A 16,349-nucleotide genomic window follows, 5' to 3' on the forward strand; every position below is an offset into this window, starting at 1 on the left:
GCTTAAAACTCAACACTCAAAAAACTAAGATCATGGCCTCTGGTCCCATCACTTCGTGGCAAACAGATGGGGAAACAATGGAAATAGTAAGAGACTTTACTTTTTTGGGCTCCCAAATCACTGCAGATGGTGACTGCAGCCATGAAATTAAAAGATGTTTGCTCCTTGGAAGAAAAGTTCTGACCAACCTAGACAGCATATTAAAAAGCAGAGACATTACTTTGCCAACAAAGGTCTGACTAGTCAAGGCTATGGTTTTCCAGTGATTATGTATGGATGTAAGTGTTGGACTGTGAAGAGAGCTGAGCACCAAAGAATTGATGCTTTTGAACTGTGGTGTTGGAGAAGACTCTTGAGAGTCTCTTGGAGGGCAAGGAGACCCAACCACTCCATCCTAAAGGAAATTAGCCCTGAATATTCATTGGAAGAACTGATGCTGAAGCTGAAACTCTAATACTTTGGCCAACTGATGCAAAGAACTGACTCATTGGAAAAAACCCTGATGCTGGCAAAGATTGAAGGCGGGAGGAGAAGAGGACAACAGAGGATGAGGTGGTTGGACGGCATCACTGACTTGATGGGCACAAATTTGAGTAAGCACCATGATCTGGTGATGGACAGGGAGGCCTGTTGTGCTGCAGTCCACAGGGTTGCAAAGAGTCAGACAGGACTGAGCGACTGAACTGACCTGAACTGGTATCTCAGAATGTGCTCTTATTTCCAGAGATAGTTTTATAGAGGTAATCAAGTTAAAGGGAGGCTCATCAGACTGGGTTTTAATGCAATATGGCTGATATCTTTATTTTTAAATTTTTATTTTAGCAATATAGTTGCTTAACAATGTTGCATTAGTTTCATAGGAGCAAATTTATGCATATACAGGCATCTAGTCTTTTTTTCCAGTTCTTTTCCCATTCAGGTTATTACAAAATATTGGGCAAAGCTTACTGTGCTATTCAGGTGGTCCTTGTTGATTATCTATTTTAAACATAGCAGTGTGCATCTGTCAAGCTTATTCTCATGAAGACAAACTCAGGTGAGTTCAAGGCCAGGCAAGTCTGCACAGCGCAGGAAAAATCATACGTGGGCACGAGCAAACTCCCCAAAGAAAACACAGATGCTCTTCCTTTGGTGGAGACCTAACCCTTGCTTTTTCTGGGGGATCTGAACCCGATGGGAAGCCAGTAAGTGCAGGTGTGCGCCAAGGCTCTCAGCCCCGAGTGCGCGCACAGTGCGGAACGCGCGCGCCGGGCTGTGACTGGCGGGCCCGGGGCGCGGGGTGGGCCGCGTGTGCGCAGGTGCCCGTCGGCGTCCCGCGCGGCGCCGCCGCAGTGCGCAGAGCGCGCGCGGGAGGCGCTCGGAGGCCCGCACGCGGAGCGTCCCTGGGCGCCGGCCCCGTCCCTCGCCCCCTGCCTGCTCGCTCCGCTCTCCCCGCGCCGCCCGGGCCCCGCCATGGGGAACGTGCCCTGCGCGGTGAAGCAGTGCCTCAGCTACCAGCAGCTGCTGCGTGAGCATCTCTGGATCGGGGATTCAGTGGCAGGGGCGCTCGAGCCCGCCCAGGTACCATCTCGCGGCCCGGGGCGTCCCCTCCTCTCCCGCCGCCGCGGCGCCTCCCCGCCCGGGGCCCTTCCTGCGGCGCTTCTGCGGCGTGAAGGCCTCTCCTCCGAAAAGGGTTCCCACCGTCTCCGCGGGTGAACTTGCGGACCCGCCCCTCGGGGAGACCCTTTAAATTCCTCCCCCCTTGGCCGCGTGCAGGCGGTCTGAAGCAAAGTGTTCCTTCTCTGCGTTTCCCTGGGAAAGGATGCTTCATGTGATACGTAGCACTTGTCTGAGGACAGCGTCTCTCCTTTCAATTCTCTTATTATTATTGTGTGGCAGAGGCAAAGAATTTGTCGAAATATGAGGCAGAAAAACGGAAGGAAGCCAACACAGAAGGCTAGGAGAACAGGGTGGGGTGAAATCATTCCTTATCTGTAATGTATTTATGCTTGAACACGCTTGAACAAGCCTGGGGGAAGATGGTAAATAGCAGAAGGATTTCAGAGCAAAATGTATTCCCATGTGATGCCTGAAATCCCATTTGAAGACAGCTATGAGGGCCGGTGAATAGAAGGCACGTGCCTGCAATTTAATGCACTCAACCGGAAATGGCAAGTATATGAAGAAAATCTATGGAAAGAGATTGATTTTCTCTTAAAAGAGCTTACAATTTGAAGTTTCACAGAGAAATAGCAGTGGTAGTTAAGTGAATTTTGAAACGTGGGAAAAGGGAAGGAGACTATGAGGGTTTAGTTATTAATTTTTCAAATTTTTCTGGATGCAAAATATTTATTCTTTATACATCTATGTGAAAAATAAAAACGTGTATTAAATATAACAGTTTAGCGGGTAAGCACAATTTGAGTTTGTGTCTTTTAAAAAAATTTTTTTCTTAAAAAAAATATTGTAGCGGTTTTTGCCATACATTGACATGAATCAGCCAATCAACTATTCTAATACTGATATTAGGCTCTGTTTTTCCTATCGTTTTACATTCAAGGTTTATCTTCAATGTATCACCATGTTACATTGTAACCTTAGTTCTACAGTTTGGAGTTCAGCATTCGTGGATTCCTTCAAAGATTTCTCATTACCTGAAAGATGTCCGAGGTCATCTAACTCAAAGACTGTTGCTGACAATGCAAGAGAAGGAAAATTAGTCTTTATCTTCCCATATGTTTGTATGTCTTCTATTAAATTTTTTGGTCTTCTCCTTTGATCTTTGTATTATAACTTTAAACATTCATATTTACTGTTACAGAATCAGAAATCCTTACATTTCAGTCAAAAAGTGTGAGACTTTATATGACTTCTGTTGCCATGTTAATATTATTTTTCTCTTCTCCCACCCCATATTCTGATTTTGTGGGTTTGGGGACGATGACAGAGGCTAGACTGCTGGGTAAGGATGTCTGCTTTCCCCTTTTAGGATGTGGAAGCAGGGTAATTGAAAATGGCTAGAATGACTGATCTAGGAATGTAGGAAATAGGGTTTTGGGATATTCATCAGCCTAATGAAGATGCTTTGTTTCCTTTTTGAGAAATTGCTGTACCTTCTCTAAACATTGCCTTTTTATTTAACATTGCCTGGACTGATTTGCTTGAGAAACTCCTATTCATTCCTCAGGCACAGCTTAAAGATCACTTCTTTTGATCAACTCTTTTCTCTTTCTAGAGTCAGTATCCTTTTTCTGCGCTCTTGTGGCACTTTTTGCATAATTCTGTTGTGGTTCCAATGTTGTGGATTTGTAATGTAGGTCTTGTCCTGTTGAATTCCCAGTGATATCTGACACTTCACTCTGCAATTTGCCTCCTTCCCTGGCTTCTCCGTTTAACATCCTTACTGCTTTCAGCCCTCTTGCTCTGGGTTCCTCAGGCTGGAACCAGACTGGCTCAGAGGCCTCTGTCTGTCTGGTAAATATTCAGATTTCTCATGACTTTTTATCCACACTCACAGTATCTGACACTATTAGTATATCTGTATCTTCCAGACTAGTAGTCCCTTCTGTCTCTTAAACTCCGGTCCTGATGTCCATCTGCTCACCTGACATCATCACTTGAGTATCTCAAAAGCAATTCAGACTCAACATTTGCAAAATCAGATTCACATTCTTCCTCTTCCAACTGCAGCCCTTCTCTACAATTTCCTATCACAGAGAATGCTATCACAATTCATGCTGCCTGGAAGCACAAACCAAGAGTCCATTTCCTTTTTTCTGTCATATCCAGGGTGTCACTAAGTCCTACAGTTTTACGTCTTGAATGTCTCTCAGATCCATCTGCTTTTCCAACTTACTGCTGCTGTGGATTTTAAAGTGACATTTTCTTTCCCGTGCACTACTGGAGTCTTGTCATCTTTCAACCCACTGTTTCTGCAGCTAGTTGAGAGATGTTCTCTGTTTCAAATGGTATCATGCTGTTCTCTTGTTTCACAACCTTCTGTGAATTCTGCTTTTAAGAGTGAATAGCAAGCAAAACCTTTGATGCATTATTGGAAGGCTCAGATGATATTTTCATGGCAACTGTGCAGCATTGTCTTAAGCTGTCTCCTTATCCTTGCCACTGTGTCCTTCTTTGAGTTTTCCAATCATCTTTCCTCTGGAAACAGGGCCTTTATCTATTTACCTTTCTGATAGATTCTTTTCAACTAATTAACCTTGAGATCTTAACGCAGATTTTACTTTCTCAGACTCTCAAGCCAAGCGTTTCCTGTTATCTTACACTTCACAGTGCACTGTTCACTATATATAATATGAATTACTATATTTATTTTTGTTATCATTTTATGTTTAATTCCCTACCTGACTGTAAGCATCATAAAAGTAAGGAAAAATTCCACCACAAAATTCTCAGCAGTGAACAAAATGTCCAGTTAGTTTTTGATGGCCAATGAATTCTTGTTGAATAAACAAAGGAATAGAGGTTTACCTTTCTAGAGCATAAACATCTCAAGTATATGGGGACCATGGACTCCTTCTTAGCACTTTTCAGGGTTCAAAACAATGATTGGTACATTGTAGTGCAATGCTAATCTTTTTTATGTGAATTCCAACGTTATGACAGTTAAGACGGATGTCGATAAAGTTTGGTCTTAGTGCCGATAGCTGGATATTATTCCTGTTTGTGTTTTACCTTTTTTTACATTGAACTATAATGTATAATGTTTTACTTACAAGTGTGCAGAAAAGTGATTCAGTTATATACATACATATTCTTTTTTGTATTCTTTTCCACTATAGGTTATTACAAGGTATTGATTGTGACTCCCTGTGCTATACAGTAGGACCTTGTTTATCTATTTTATATACAGTAGTGTGTATCTATTAACTCCAAGTTCCTAATTTATTCCACTCCCCTTTTCCTTTGGTATCTGTAAAATAGTTTTCTATGTCTATGAGTCTATTTGTTTTGTCAGTAATTTCATTTGTATCATTTTTAAAATTCTACATATAAGTGATAGATCATATGGTATTTGTCTCTCTGACTTATTAATTCTTCACTTATTATGATTCTCTTAGTTGCATGCGTGTCGCTGCAAATCTCATTATCATTCATTTTTTGGCTGACTAATATTCCATCATACGTATGTATATGTATATATATTTGTGTACCATATCTTCTCTATCCATTCACATGTTGATGGACATTTAGGTTGTGTCTTATCATCTTTTCATCTGATCGAATTTAGTCATACTTTCATGGGGAAAGAGTTGAAAATTGATTCTGGAGCTTGTTAAATGAGCTTAACTATTTCTCCACTGCTAAATATGGTAGAGGGAGTCATGGGTAAGACCCCTAAGTTTTGAAATAATTTGGCTGCAAGTGGGACAGACAGAGTGCTCTGTTTTGGAAGAATCTGTGCTAGTCAATAGAAGCTTCAAAACCTAGACTCTTTTCTGCTACCAATAAATTATTAGATAAAATATAATGTTGTCTATGTGTGTAAGTACACTCTTTTGGAGCTTAGCAATTTATTACCAAATATAAAATGAGTCAATGTGCATTAAAGGCTTACACTACAATAGCTCAACATAATAAAATTCTTTAGATCTCTCTCTCTTTTTTTTGTTTCTCTTTTTTGATAATGGCATTGGTTTTTCAGAAGAATTCCTTAATAGGCCAGGAGGTCAAAACTGATCCTTCTGTGGTTCAAGCTATCGCTTAGGGTCTATTTTATTTTTTGTTATTCATCTCAGTTAAAATGGATATGAAGCTGGCTTACCTGGTGGTTTCAAGTTTTGATTAAAATGAAGTTTCCTTGTAAAATAGTCCTTGTTTGATTCAGTAACTAAATTTCTTTCTATATTAATAAAGAGACTTAAGCAGTAAGTAAATCTCTTTATATATTAATACGCTATCACAGCAATAAAATTTCCAGTGATCTAAATTCTATCATAAACAGCATTTTAAATATGTTTGTTTTTTAAAGACACAATTGTAGATTATCTGAGATTAAGTTTATAGTTATTTTACATTTTATCCTGATCCTTTAAGTTACATTTGCTATGAGCAAAAATTAAGATTCTAAGTAAAGTATTTAGTGTTAAAGGATTGCTTGAGTTTAACCTGAATATATAATATTTTTGTTTAAATTTAGTGAAAAGATTAAAGTGACTGTATACTTTTTGGTTAACAGTGTGCAGCTGTTAATAAACACCTTAGGGTCAGTGGGGAGGAATTGTCAAAAAAAACAAACTACCAGCCTATCCCACTGCTTGTTTTCTGTTTGACTCAGCTGTTCTTTGGCCCCTTATGTCACCCTTTTTACTTGTTTTATGACTTCTTTGAAATTATGTAATTTTTAAAATTCATTTTCCCCCTGCATTAGCTTGGTGGTTATATACTCGGTTTTTTTTTTTTTTTTTTGAGAGGTGGTGTACCAATTTATTTGAAGGAATGATACTAAGAAAAGAACTTAAGTAGATGTTTCAGTAGAATTTACAGAAAAGGTGGAGGTAATCCAAGCATGCATGCACTGTCTTGGTGACCAGGGAAGTCAGCCCCTGGTGACCAGGGAACCGGCCTAAGGCTTAGCTCTGTCTCTCGTTATCCTTACAGTGTTTCCCAGGGTGTGTTTATCAAGGGGTACTCTGCCATGCCAGATTCGGGGCCCCCATCTTGCACCGGTTCGTTCCGTGCTCACCCAGTCTTTGATGGATTTCACCTGCTCTTTCAGGCAGTGAGTGTCAATGAAGTCACCCACATGGGGGTCATTTTTTGTCAGTGGCCGGTGTGTGCAGTTCCAGTAGTGGCTGACTGACACTTTTTTCCAGGTGTAGCGCACATTCCATTGCATTCAGCCGAGGCTCCCGTCATCAGGGTCCAATTTCCTGATATCCCGAAGGACGGTTCGGCCACCCCCTTAGTTCTGCAGCTCCATCCGTTTCTCAGCATGTTCACTCTCCCCACGAGACTGGTGAAAGTTGGCAAAGTCTTTCAAAGCCACATAACCGCCGTCCACAGAGTAAGACACGGACAGGCAGACGTAGGAGGCCTAGCGCTCCAGGTTGCCCTGGCGGTCACGGCCGCCCCGGGCCCGGTGGCCTTTCTGGCACCTGCGAGGCGGCGCGGCCCTCCCTGAGGCCCAGAAAGGCCCGTGGGCTGTGCCGCGCGGGAGGGCGGGGGGTGACCCGGAGGGGGCAGGGGGGGGCACCCGGAGGGGGCAGGGGGACCTGGAGGGGGCGGGGGGGGGGGCACCCGGAGGGGCAGCGTGCGGGACCCAGAGGGGCCGGGGGGTGGGGATGGGGGCGGGGGCAGGACCCGGGGGGCGCGGGGGGCGGGACCCAGAGGGGCGGGGGGACCCGGAGGGGCGGGACGGGACCTGGGAGGGGGAGGGGCGCGGCGGGGGGGGGGGGGGGGGGCGCGGCGTGGGGGGGGGGGTCCGGAGGCTCCCGAGGGGCAGTGAGGCGTGCCCAGGGCTGGCTCCGAGGGGCGGTCCCGGCAGGATCCCAGGTGCAGTCCAAGCATCCTTGAAACTGGAAACCGCAGGGGACCTCCACTAAGATAGCCTGTGGCATACTGTTTCTACAGTACTGTCAGTTGTTACCTATAAGGTCTCAACATACAAACTTGACTTATTAAAATATCGTATCAGTTAGTTCTATATTAAAAATGTAACTTCTCTTAGTGCCTTCATATATTGTTGTATGTATTCATCCTCTACATCCTATATTTGGAATATATACTTATACAGTCAATGTACATTTACATTTATGCATGTATTTCCCATTTCCTTGCTCTTCATTACTTTCTAAAGATCCATCCCTTCATCTGGAATTATTCCCCCTTCACCCTAACGTGTTTGCTTTAATATTTTCTTTAATAAAAGTCTGGTGGTGATACTTTCAGTTCTTATTTGCTTGAAATTACAGTTATGTATACACGCATACAATATGCATAAATATAATGAATATTGAGTTTAAATATATGTTCCAAATAAAGAATTAGGATACATGACATGGCAAGCATACAAAATGCAGATTTCTCAATAGATAAATGGAAACCAGGGGCAAATGGGAGAGAAAGCAGCTGTTGGCTTCATTTCTGGGCCTTTGATGATAACCTGTCTTCAGTTCTCTTCTTGTTATCTTTGGTTTCCAACAGTATGGCTATGATGTGTCTAGAGGTGGTTTTCTTCATATCTGATAGTGGTTTATAGTGCTTCTTGGATCTATGACTTGATGCTTGTTGGTTTCTAGGTGTTTTGGCAAATTTTCAACCAGTTGTTTTCAAATATTGCTTATTTCTTTTTTACCCCCAACTCCAATTTAGGCCTACAGTTTGAAGAATCTTAGAACATTTTGTTGTGCCCCATTGATTTCTTATACTCATTTTTGTATTTTTCATCTTTTCTTATCATTTTTGATCTGAATATTTTTCTCAAGTATATTCCATTTGACTAATTCCCAATTTAGCTTTGTCTAATTTGCTGCTAATTTAATTTGCGTCCTTAATTTTTAGTTATGTTTTTCTGTTACTACATTTCTACCTTGTTTCTGAAACCAGTTTTTAGTTCTCTGCCACAGTTCTCCATCTTATCAAAAATTCTTGAATGTTTATCAGTTATTTTAAGTTTCATCTCTAATCATTCCAATATTCAAAACTTTAGTGGGTCTCTTTCATTTATCTTCCCTCTTGGAAAGCCTACTAGCTTTTCAGTTTAAGTTAGACACCTGTTATGAAAATACTATAGACAAAATTTGAGGTTTTCAGTCTTACTGTCCTTCTCCAGAAAAGATTAACTGTTCCTCCACCTCTTTTTCCTCACCCTCTACAAACTGACTTTGGAAACCACAAGCCTGTTTTCTCTCTCTCTCTCTTTATTTAAGATTCTATGTGTAAGTGAAATAGTATAGTATTTGTCTTTCTCTGTCTGACTTATTTTGTTTAACATAATGCCGTTAGGTCCCATCTGGTAGCAAATGTCATGGTTTCCTTCTTTTTATAATTGAATAATGTGCCTTTTAAAAAATATATAGCACATTTTCTTTGTCCATCAGTGGACACGTGGGTTATTTTCACCTCTTGGCTATTGTAAGTAATGCTGCAGTGAACATGGGAGTGAAGATATCTATTTGAGATAGTGATTTCCTATCCTTGGGATAAACACTTAGAAGTAGAATTGTTGAATCATATGTTAGTTTTATTTCTCACTTTTTGAGGAACCTTCATACTCAAAAATGTTTTCTATAGTGGCTGCACCAATTCACATTTTCATCAACAGTGCACAAGGTTTCCCTTTTCTGCACATCCTCACCAACAACACCAACACTTATTTCTTGTCATTTGGATAATAGTCACTCTGATGGGTGCCTGGAGAAATACCAATAACCTCAGATATGCAGATGACACCATCCTTCTGGCAGAAAGCAAAGAGGAACTGAAGAGCCTCTTGATGAAGGTGAAAGGGGAGAGTAAAAAAGCTGGCTTAAAACTCAACATTCAGAAAACTAAGATTATGGCGTCTGGTCCCATCACTTCATGGCAAATAGGTATAGGAAAAAAAGGAAACAGTGACAGACTTTATTTCACTGGGCTCCAAAATCACTGTGAACAGTGACTGCAGCCATGGAATTAAAAGACGCTTGCTCCTTGAAAGAAAAGCTATGACAAACCTAGACAGTGTATTAAAAAGCAGAGACATCAGTTTGCTGACAAAAGTCTGTATAGTCAAAGCTATGGTTTTTCCAGTAGTCATGTACGGTTGTGAGAGTTGGACCATAAAGAAGGCTGAGCACTGAAGAATTGATGCTTGTGAACTGTGGTGTTGGAGAAGACTCTTGAGAGTCCCTTGGACTGCAGGGAGATCCAACCAGTCCATCCTGAAGGAGGTCAACATTGAATATTGATTGGAAGGACGGATGCTGAAGCTTCAGTTGAGCGCCTGATGTGAAAGGTGACTCATTGGAAAAGACCCTGATGCTTGGAAAGATTGAGGGCAGGAGGAGAAGGGGGCGACAGAGGATAAGGTGGTTGGATGGCATCATCGACTCAATGGACTTGAGTTTGAACAAACTCCAAGAGATAGTAAAGGACGGGGAAGCCTGGCATGCTGCAGTCCATGGGGTTGCAAAGAGTTGGACATGACTGAGCAACTGAACAACAATAGTCCTGATGGGTGTAGGGTACAGGAAGAGTTATCTTTTGCTTCTAGCAGGCCATTAGTGCAAGGGTAGCTTTTGTTGTTCTTCAGTCGCAAGGGTAGCTTATCTTAAGGCAATCATATATTTAGCTGATTCAAGGCTGGACCTACTTCATTTGTGAGGGCTTCTCTTTTCTTGTCGTCCTAATTTTTATCTTGTCATCCTTCAGGGTTGACTAAAGCCCTAGAGTATTTACCAGAATGTCTTCTCCTTTTGGGATCTGAACTCAAAAATATTTCCTCCTCAACCTCTCAGGCTCCTGGGAGCTCTGATGCTCATCCTAGCTTTTCACCTAATTACATTAGAATTGGTGAATGCCCCAAGGGGAAAAGTCATGCTGAAAATTAGCCTCAATCACTTTATGTTTTTCTTCTGCACGATATTTTGGCCACTGAAGTGAACCTACCCCTGGAAGCCCCTAAGGCTATCAAAAGGAGTTTTTCACTAATTTTCACCAGATTTTCTGGCTTCCCTGGTGGCTCAGCAGGAAAGAATCCACCTTTAATGCAGGAGCCACAGGAGACACAGGTCCAATCCCTGGGTCAGGAAGATCCCCTGGAGAAGGGAATGGCAACCCACTCCAGTATTCTTGTCTGGAAAATTCCATGGACAGGAGAGCCTGGTGGGCTGTGGTTCATAGGGTTGCAAAGAGTCGAACAAAATGAAGACTTAGCATGCACTCTCACCAGATTTTCTGGTTCTCAGTGAGAAGTTTGTTCTGGAGAAGCTAATTGAAAGACCAACAATAAGACAGTGGAAATATAAAAAGCACTTGTTTTGCAATATAATTTGAATTGTAAAAAATATATTCATTTACCATGTTATAAAGCTTTGGAAGTGGTTACATTCCAGATAATATGCAAACTATTGACACTAATAACTTATGAATTTATTTTTCCAGCTTTATTGAGATATAGTTGACATCAAACATTATAAGTTTAAGCTGTACAGATTTGATATGCATATATTACAAAATGATTACCATAGTTTTGCCTAATATCTGCATCATATCCCATACTTAATCATCATTTAATTAATTAAAAGAAATCACCTTTACTTTTTTCGTGGTGAGATTGTTTAAGATCTACCCTCTTAACAACTTTCAAGCATATAATATTATTAACTATCATGAGGCTATACCTTAGGTTCCGAGAGCTTATTCATCTTATAGATTAAAGTTTGTATAGAAAAGCAATTTAAAGTTTAAAAAATGAATAAAGAGTTGTCTGCTTCATTAAAAAGTAAGATTTTACAGAGAACTTGACTTACACTGGTTTTCACTCTAAGTTAAAATTGGGAAAGATACAGAAGGTATTTTTTAAACATGAAAATTATTATTATGCCTAACTTAAGTATCTGTCTTTACAGAAATAGTATACTATTATTTACTCCCTTTTATGTATGATGTAGTTCAATAAACTTTGTTAAATGAGTGACTGAATAAATGAGTGATTAAGTGGATAGTTCCTTTATTACATTTTATCTCTATTGATGTAAGATTATTTTGGATCTTTCCACTTAATGTGTGTGAAGTTGGTAACAGTAATTTCTTCTTTTTATTAACCTCTTCTTTACAGTCTTATCTTTTGCTTTGCCTGGATTCATTCCTGATTCATATTTAACAGGCACTGGACACTGCCTAACTCCATGACATGCAATAACTCACGTAATCCTCATAACAATCCTTTTTATAGATACAGTAACTGAGACACAGGTTACATGACTTGCTCAGTTAGTGATCTGGGAGGTGAATTCAGGCAGCTGAGGTTCCAGAGCCCCTGGTTTTCACAGTCTACCAGTGTTTGCTGACCTTGCTGGTGAGAGGAGTCGACTGAGGCATTTATTAAATGTGCTAGAAATTCTGATTCAGTAGCAGCGCTCGCTGTCCTTTGCTTCAGCTGTCTTTGGGGAAATGCTGGGCTGGGTGATGCTGCTCCTCCTTCATCCCAGTCTCTGCTTTAGAGGGTCTGCTGTTGGCTCCTCTTTGCTCCAGTCTGTCTTTGGAGAGCTCCTGGCTCCAGCCCGCGGACTCCTATGAGTTTTGACTTCCCTTTTCCCCTCTCTGAGGGGGAGAATAGAGTTCTGCCTGGAGTAGAACTGCATTGGATACAAAAGGAAAAACAACTTGGTTTCCAATAAATTTCCTGTTCCCTTCCTTCTCCAATACTTTCTGTCTTTGGATTTCTGTTGGCTTCCCTCTTCCTTGCTTCTCTCCTTCCAGCTGGCTTTCTCATCCTTCCCTCCCCCAACCCAGTGTTCTTGTTTTTTGCATTAGCTCTGAGCTCCTCCAAGTCTTCTGGCTTCCTTTCTGCTTATTCACTCTGGGCTGCAACTTTCCCTGACCCTCTCTCCTTTCCTCATTTTCCTCTTCTAAGCTTAGCTTTTATTTTTATTTCTTTTGATTTTCCTTCATCAACCAAGGGGCTAGACTGTACAGACATATAATTTGATGTGTTACGCTCATGGAGCAGATGGTATTTAAAAGAGATCAAGCAAATTCATATATGTGGAGAATATCACTTTTAGCAGAAATTCTGATTTCAAAGTGATTGTCCAGCCTGCTTGAAGACCTCACAGTAAAATCAACACATGAACATGGTTTCCTGGTCTCACGATTGTTAGACTAAGTAGGAGATTCAAATTGACTGCTACACAGATGAGCCTTATTAACCTCTGGAAATGTTTTATTTTGTCAAGACTACACTTAAAAGATAAAAACAGATGAATGCCTTAAACAGGATTTGTATTCTTCCTCATATCCTTAGCTGCCTCAGACATCCAGTTTATCTTCCCTCCTTTTTTTTAATCTTAAAAATTAGCTCATTTACTCTTTTACAAGAAAAAATAATAAAGGCCCCTAATCTTATAAACTGCTTTACTATTGTTTTTCACCCTTAATTTGAAGATGGATACTCACCTTCTACTAGTGATGAAGCTTTCCTTAAATGTCTTTCTCTGTGTCCTTCATTTCCACCCCTGCCAACCCCAGCTGTTAAGTAACACTCAGTGAGCCCATGTTTGTTTTCTGCATCAAAGCTCTGTTCCCCATCAAAGATGATCAAATAGACGGAAACATCCCTCTAGTAAATATGTAATATTTGGAATGCTAGACTGAGATTTTCTAAAAGGTGAAACTTCATTTACCTTTTTTATTATCCAGAAGATTTAAATACTTAAATTCTGGTAAATATTTATAGAATAAAATAGTTTGTATGTGCTAAAAATCCATTCATAGTGTAAACTCAGGTAGTTTTAGCCAAATTCACTGACTTTATGACTGGCATAAAAGATATATGTTTAATTATATCAAAGATATTATTTTTATAAACAAGAATAAGGAGCTTTCAATCATAGTTTTTTTTATATTGGACTAGGATGTTTTAAAATTCACATATTCATTTTGGAAGTTTGAGCATCTATTTCTTTTCTTTCATGGCTGTCATTTAAAGGTCAGAAGGAGTAGAATCTAGCTCTTCCTTCACTTTCCACGTCTAGGTTTTTACTGGGTTAGTTCACACCGTGAAGAAGAATGCATCTTCTTGTCATCCCACTTTACAAGAGAAGGAATAGAGACATGCAGGGAATAATGACACCCTCAGGGTGAAACAGCTTCTCTGTTGCAGGGTGTGAGCTGTGGGCCCGGGTTTTGGATTCAGTGATGGTGCTGAATATCCCACTGATGATCAAATGTCTCCTTACGCTTGTTTCTTTCCAAATTATGCTTCCATGGATTTGTGAAGTAGGGAAGTGCACGTGAAGGGGAACTTCAGCTACAGGAAAAACACCTTTAATATGTTTCACCCTGTGAAATCAGCCTTTCAGAAAGCCTTTTCAGTGAACTTTATTAACAACCAGTGGAGTCTGGGAAGCTTGGCAAGCAAGGAGGCAGGAAACCCCAGAGAAATATATCTGTCAGACATCTTTCCTCCTGAAGTTTCCTTCCACGTGATTTTGGATCCTGAAGGAAGTAGAGGGTCTCTCTGTCACTGCGTTTGTACATCTGTAACCCACTGGGTGTGCAGAGTCTGGCATCCACTTTTTAAATTCTTTCCTTGATCTGTGTTTCACTGTGAAATAGAAACCAATTATAGCTGAATGTTGAAGTCAAAATATGAATCTTATTTTAGTTAGACACAATTTCTACTTTTTGAGAATTTTTATTTAAGGGCTGAGGCTTCTGAGTTTTAAATGCTATGTCACATTTCAAGCCTTGCATTCTACAGGGAGGTGTGGACCCAGTCACAGATAAAAGCTGAGGGCCATTTGGAATTCTCTTTGGCCAGGTTTTAGGGCTGGGTTTAAAAGGCATATGCAGGACCTATGGAGAAACAGATGAAGTGATTCAGGGGTTCACTCATGAATGTCTGGTATCACTTAGTTTCCATTCTCGTGTGAGAAGATTTTAATATTTAATTTAGTATAATTCTGCTGAATGTATGCTCTAGAAAATATTGAAAGGAAAAACTTGAGTTAAAGGAAATGGAACAGAAGCTTGCATAAACACTCAGCTCTGGAGAGCTGGATCTCTTAAATCTATTTGCTCTTGAACGCATGTATACAGATAGACCTCTCGATGAGAATGCCATAGTGATAACTTGTTAAATAGAATGTCAGTCATTTGTTTTAATTTTTTAAAAAAGTGTTATTTAGGGGCAGGAGGTAACTTACTTGCACTAAATTTGCAACTAACTTATTGCATAGGGCAATTTTAAGAATATATTTAATTTTAAGAATACATCAGAGACATATTATGCTAATTGTTAATAGAATATTATTAACAGGAGTTTAGAAACTTATATGATGATAATGATGATGATATTACCAACCACTCTTTTTTTTAAAAAATTATTTTATTGGAGTATAGTTGATTTACAATGTTGTGTGCAGCAACGTGACTCAGTTATACATATATGTGTACATTATTAGGGGCTTCCCTTGTGGCTCAGCTGGTAAAGAATCTGCCTGCAATGCAGGAGACCTGGGTTCGATCCCTGGGTTGGGAAGATCCCCTGGAGAAGGGAAAGGTTACCCAGCCCAGTATTCTGGCCTGGAGAATTCTGTGGACTGTATAGTCCATGGGGTCACAAAGAGTCAGACACGACTGAGCGACTTTCACTCACTCAGTCATACATTCTTTTTTGTGTTCTTTTCCATTAGCGTTGATCCCAGGAGAATGAGTATGGTTCCCCAAGCTATATAGCAGACCCTTGTTTGTCCACTCTGTATATAATAGTTTAAATCTGCTCACCCCAAACTCCTGCTCCATCCCTCCGCCACCCTGCTTGGCAACCACATATCTGTTCTCTTTCTGTGAGTCTGTTTCTGTTTCATAAATAAGTTTATTTGTGTCATATTTTAGATTCCACATATAAGTGATATCATATGATATTTGTCTTTGACTGACTTCACTTGGTATAATAATCTCTAGGTCCATCCATGTTTCCTCAAATGGCATTAATTCACACGTTTTTATGGCTGAGTAATATTCCATTGTATATATGTACCACATGTTCTTTATCCATTGATCTGTTGATGGACTTTAGGCGCCAACCTCTGTTTATCAGCAAAGTTTGGTAAAGGCTTTACATAATTTCTGAATTCTTACAGTTCTGCAAAGAAAATTCTGTTATTTTCAGTTTTCATATGAGGAAAGAAAGTGTATAATATTTTTTCCAGGTCAAATACCTGGTAAAAATGCTGGGTTTGAATCTATGTTAGGTTCCAAAGCCTGTATTTCTTCACTGTTTCATGTCAGTTGATTGAACACTAGGAACTACAATTATAGGAAAATTACTTTGTACTCATTTTTTGCAATGTGTTTTCTTTTAACACATTTGTAAAGTTCTAGATTTATCTATTATTACACTGCAGTTGGTTGCAAATGGCTTATAATGATACAGCTTAGTTTTGATCTATAGTTTATTTTGAGCCTGAGTTCATTTAAAGCCTGAGGTGGATGGACCTGAATAAATCACTCTTCTTCAGAGACAAGTTATTAAGATGTTTTATGATGATTCCATAGATTTTTGTAACGTTTCAGGATCTCCTTCCTTCACTCTGACCTACCAGCCACATTCCTCTTACTGTGAGCCTAGCTTAATGGTTTTAGAGGGTATTTCTGAGACATACACCCTTAGTTTTTAGTAAGTTGCTCAAATGGACATGTAC

At 40.2% G+C, this 16,349-nt stretch overlaps 1 protein-coding gene across 2 annotated transcripts in view; it reads left to right on the top strand.

Moving 5' to 3' along the window:
• Nucleotides 1-1,305: 1,305 nt before the first annotated feature.
• HMGCLL1 (3-hydroxymethyl-3-methylglutaryl-CoA lyase like 1) overlaps nt 1,306-16,349 on the top strand; it is a 189,977-nt gene continuing 174,933 nt past the window's right edge. Inside the window, exon 1 of one of the 2 annotated variants that reach the window (XM_043907052.1) lies at nt 1,306-1,560. In XM_043907052.1, coding sequence (XP_043762987.1) covers nt 1,453-1,560 — 108 coding nt within the window. In that variant the 5' untranslated portion in view covers nt 1,306-1,452. The remainder of the gene's footprint in view (nt 1,561-16,349) is intronic. The other variant, XM_043907053.1, reaches the window with a different exon arrangement.

The sequence above is a fragment of the Cervus elaphus genome, chromosome 7 (assembly GCF_910594005.1).
Source record: "Cervus elaphus chromosome 7, mCerEla1.1, whole genome shotgun sequence".
In the NCBI taxonomy this organism is placed as follows: domain Eukaryota; kingdom Metazoa; phylum Chordata; class Mammalia; order Artiodactyla; family Cervidae; genus Cervus; species Cervus elaphus.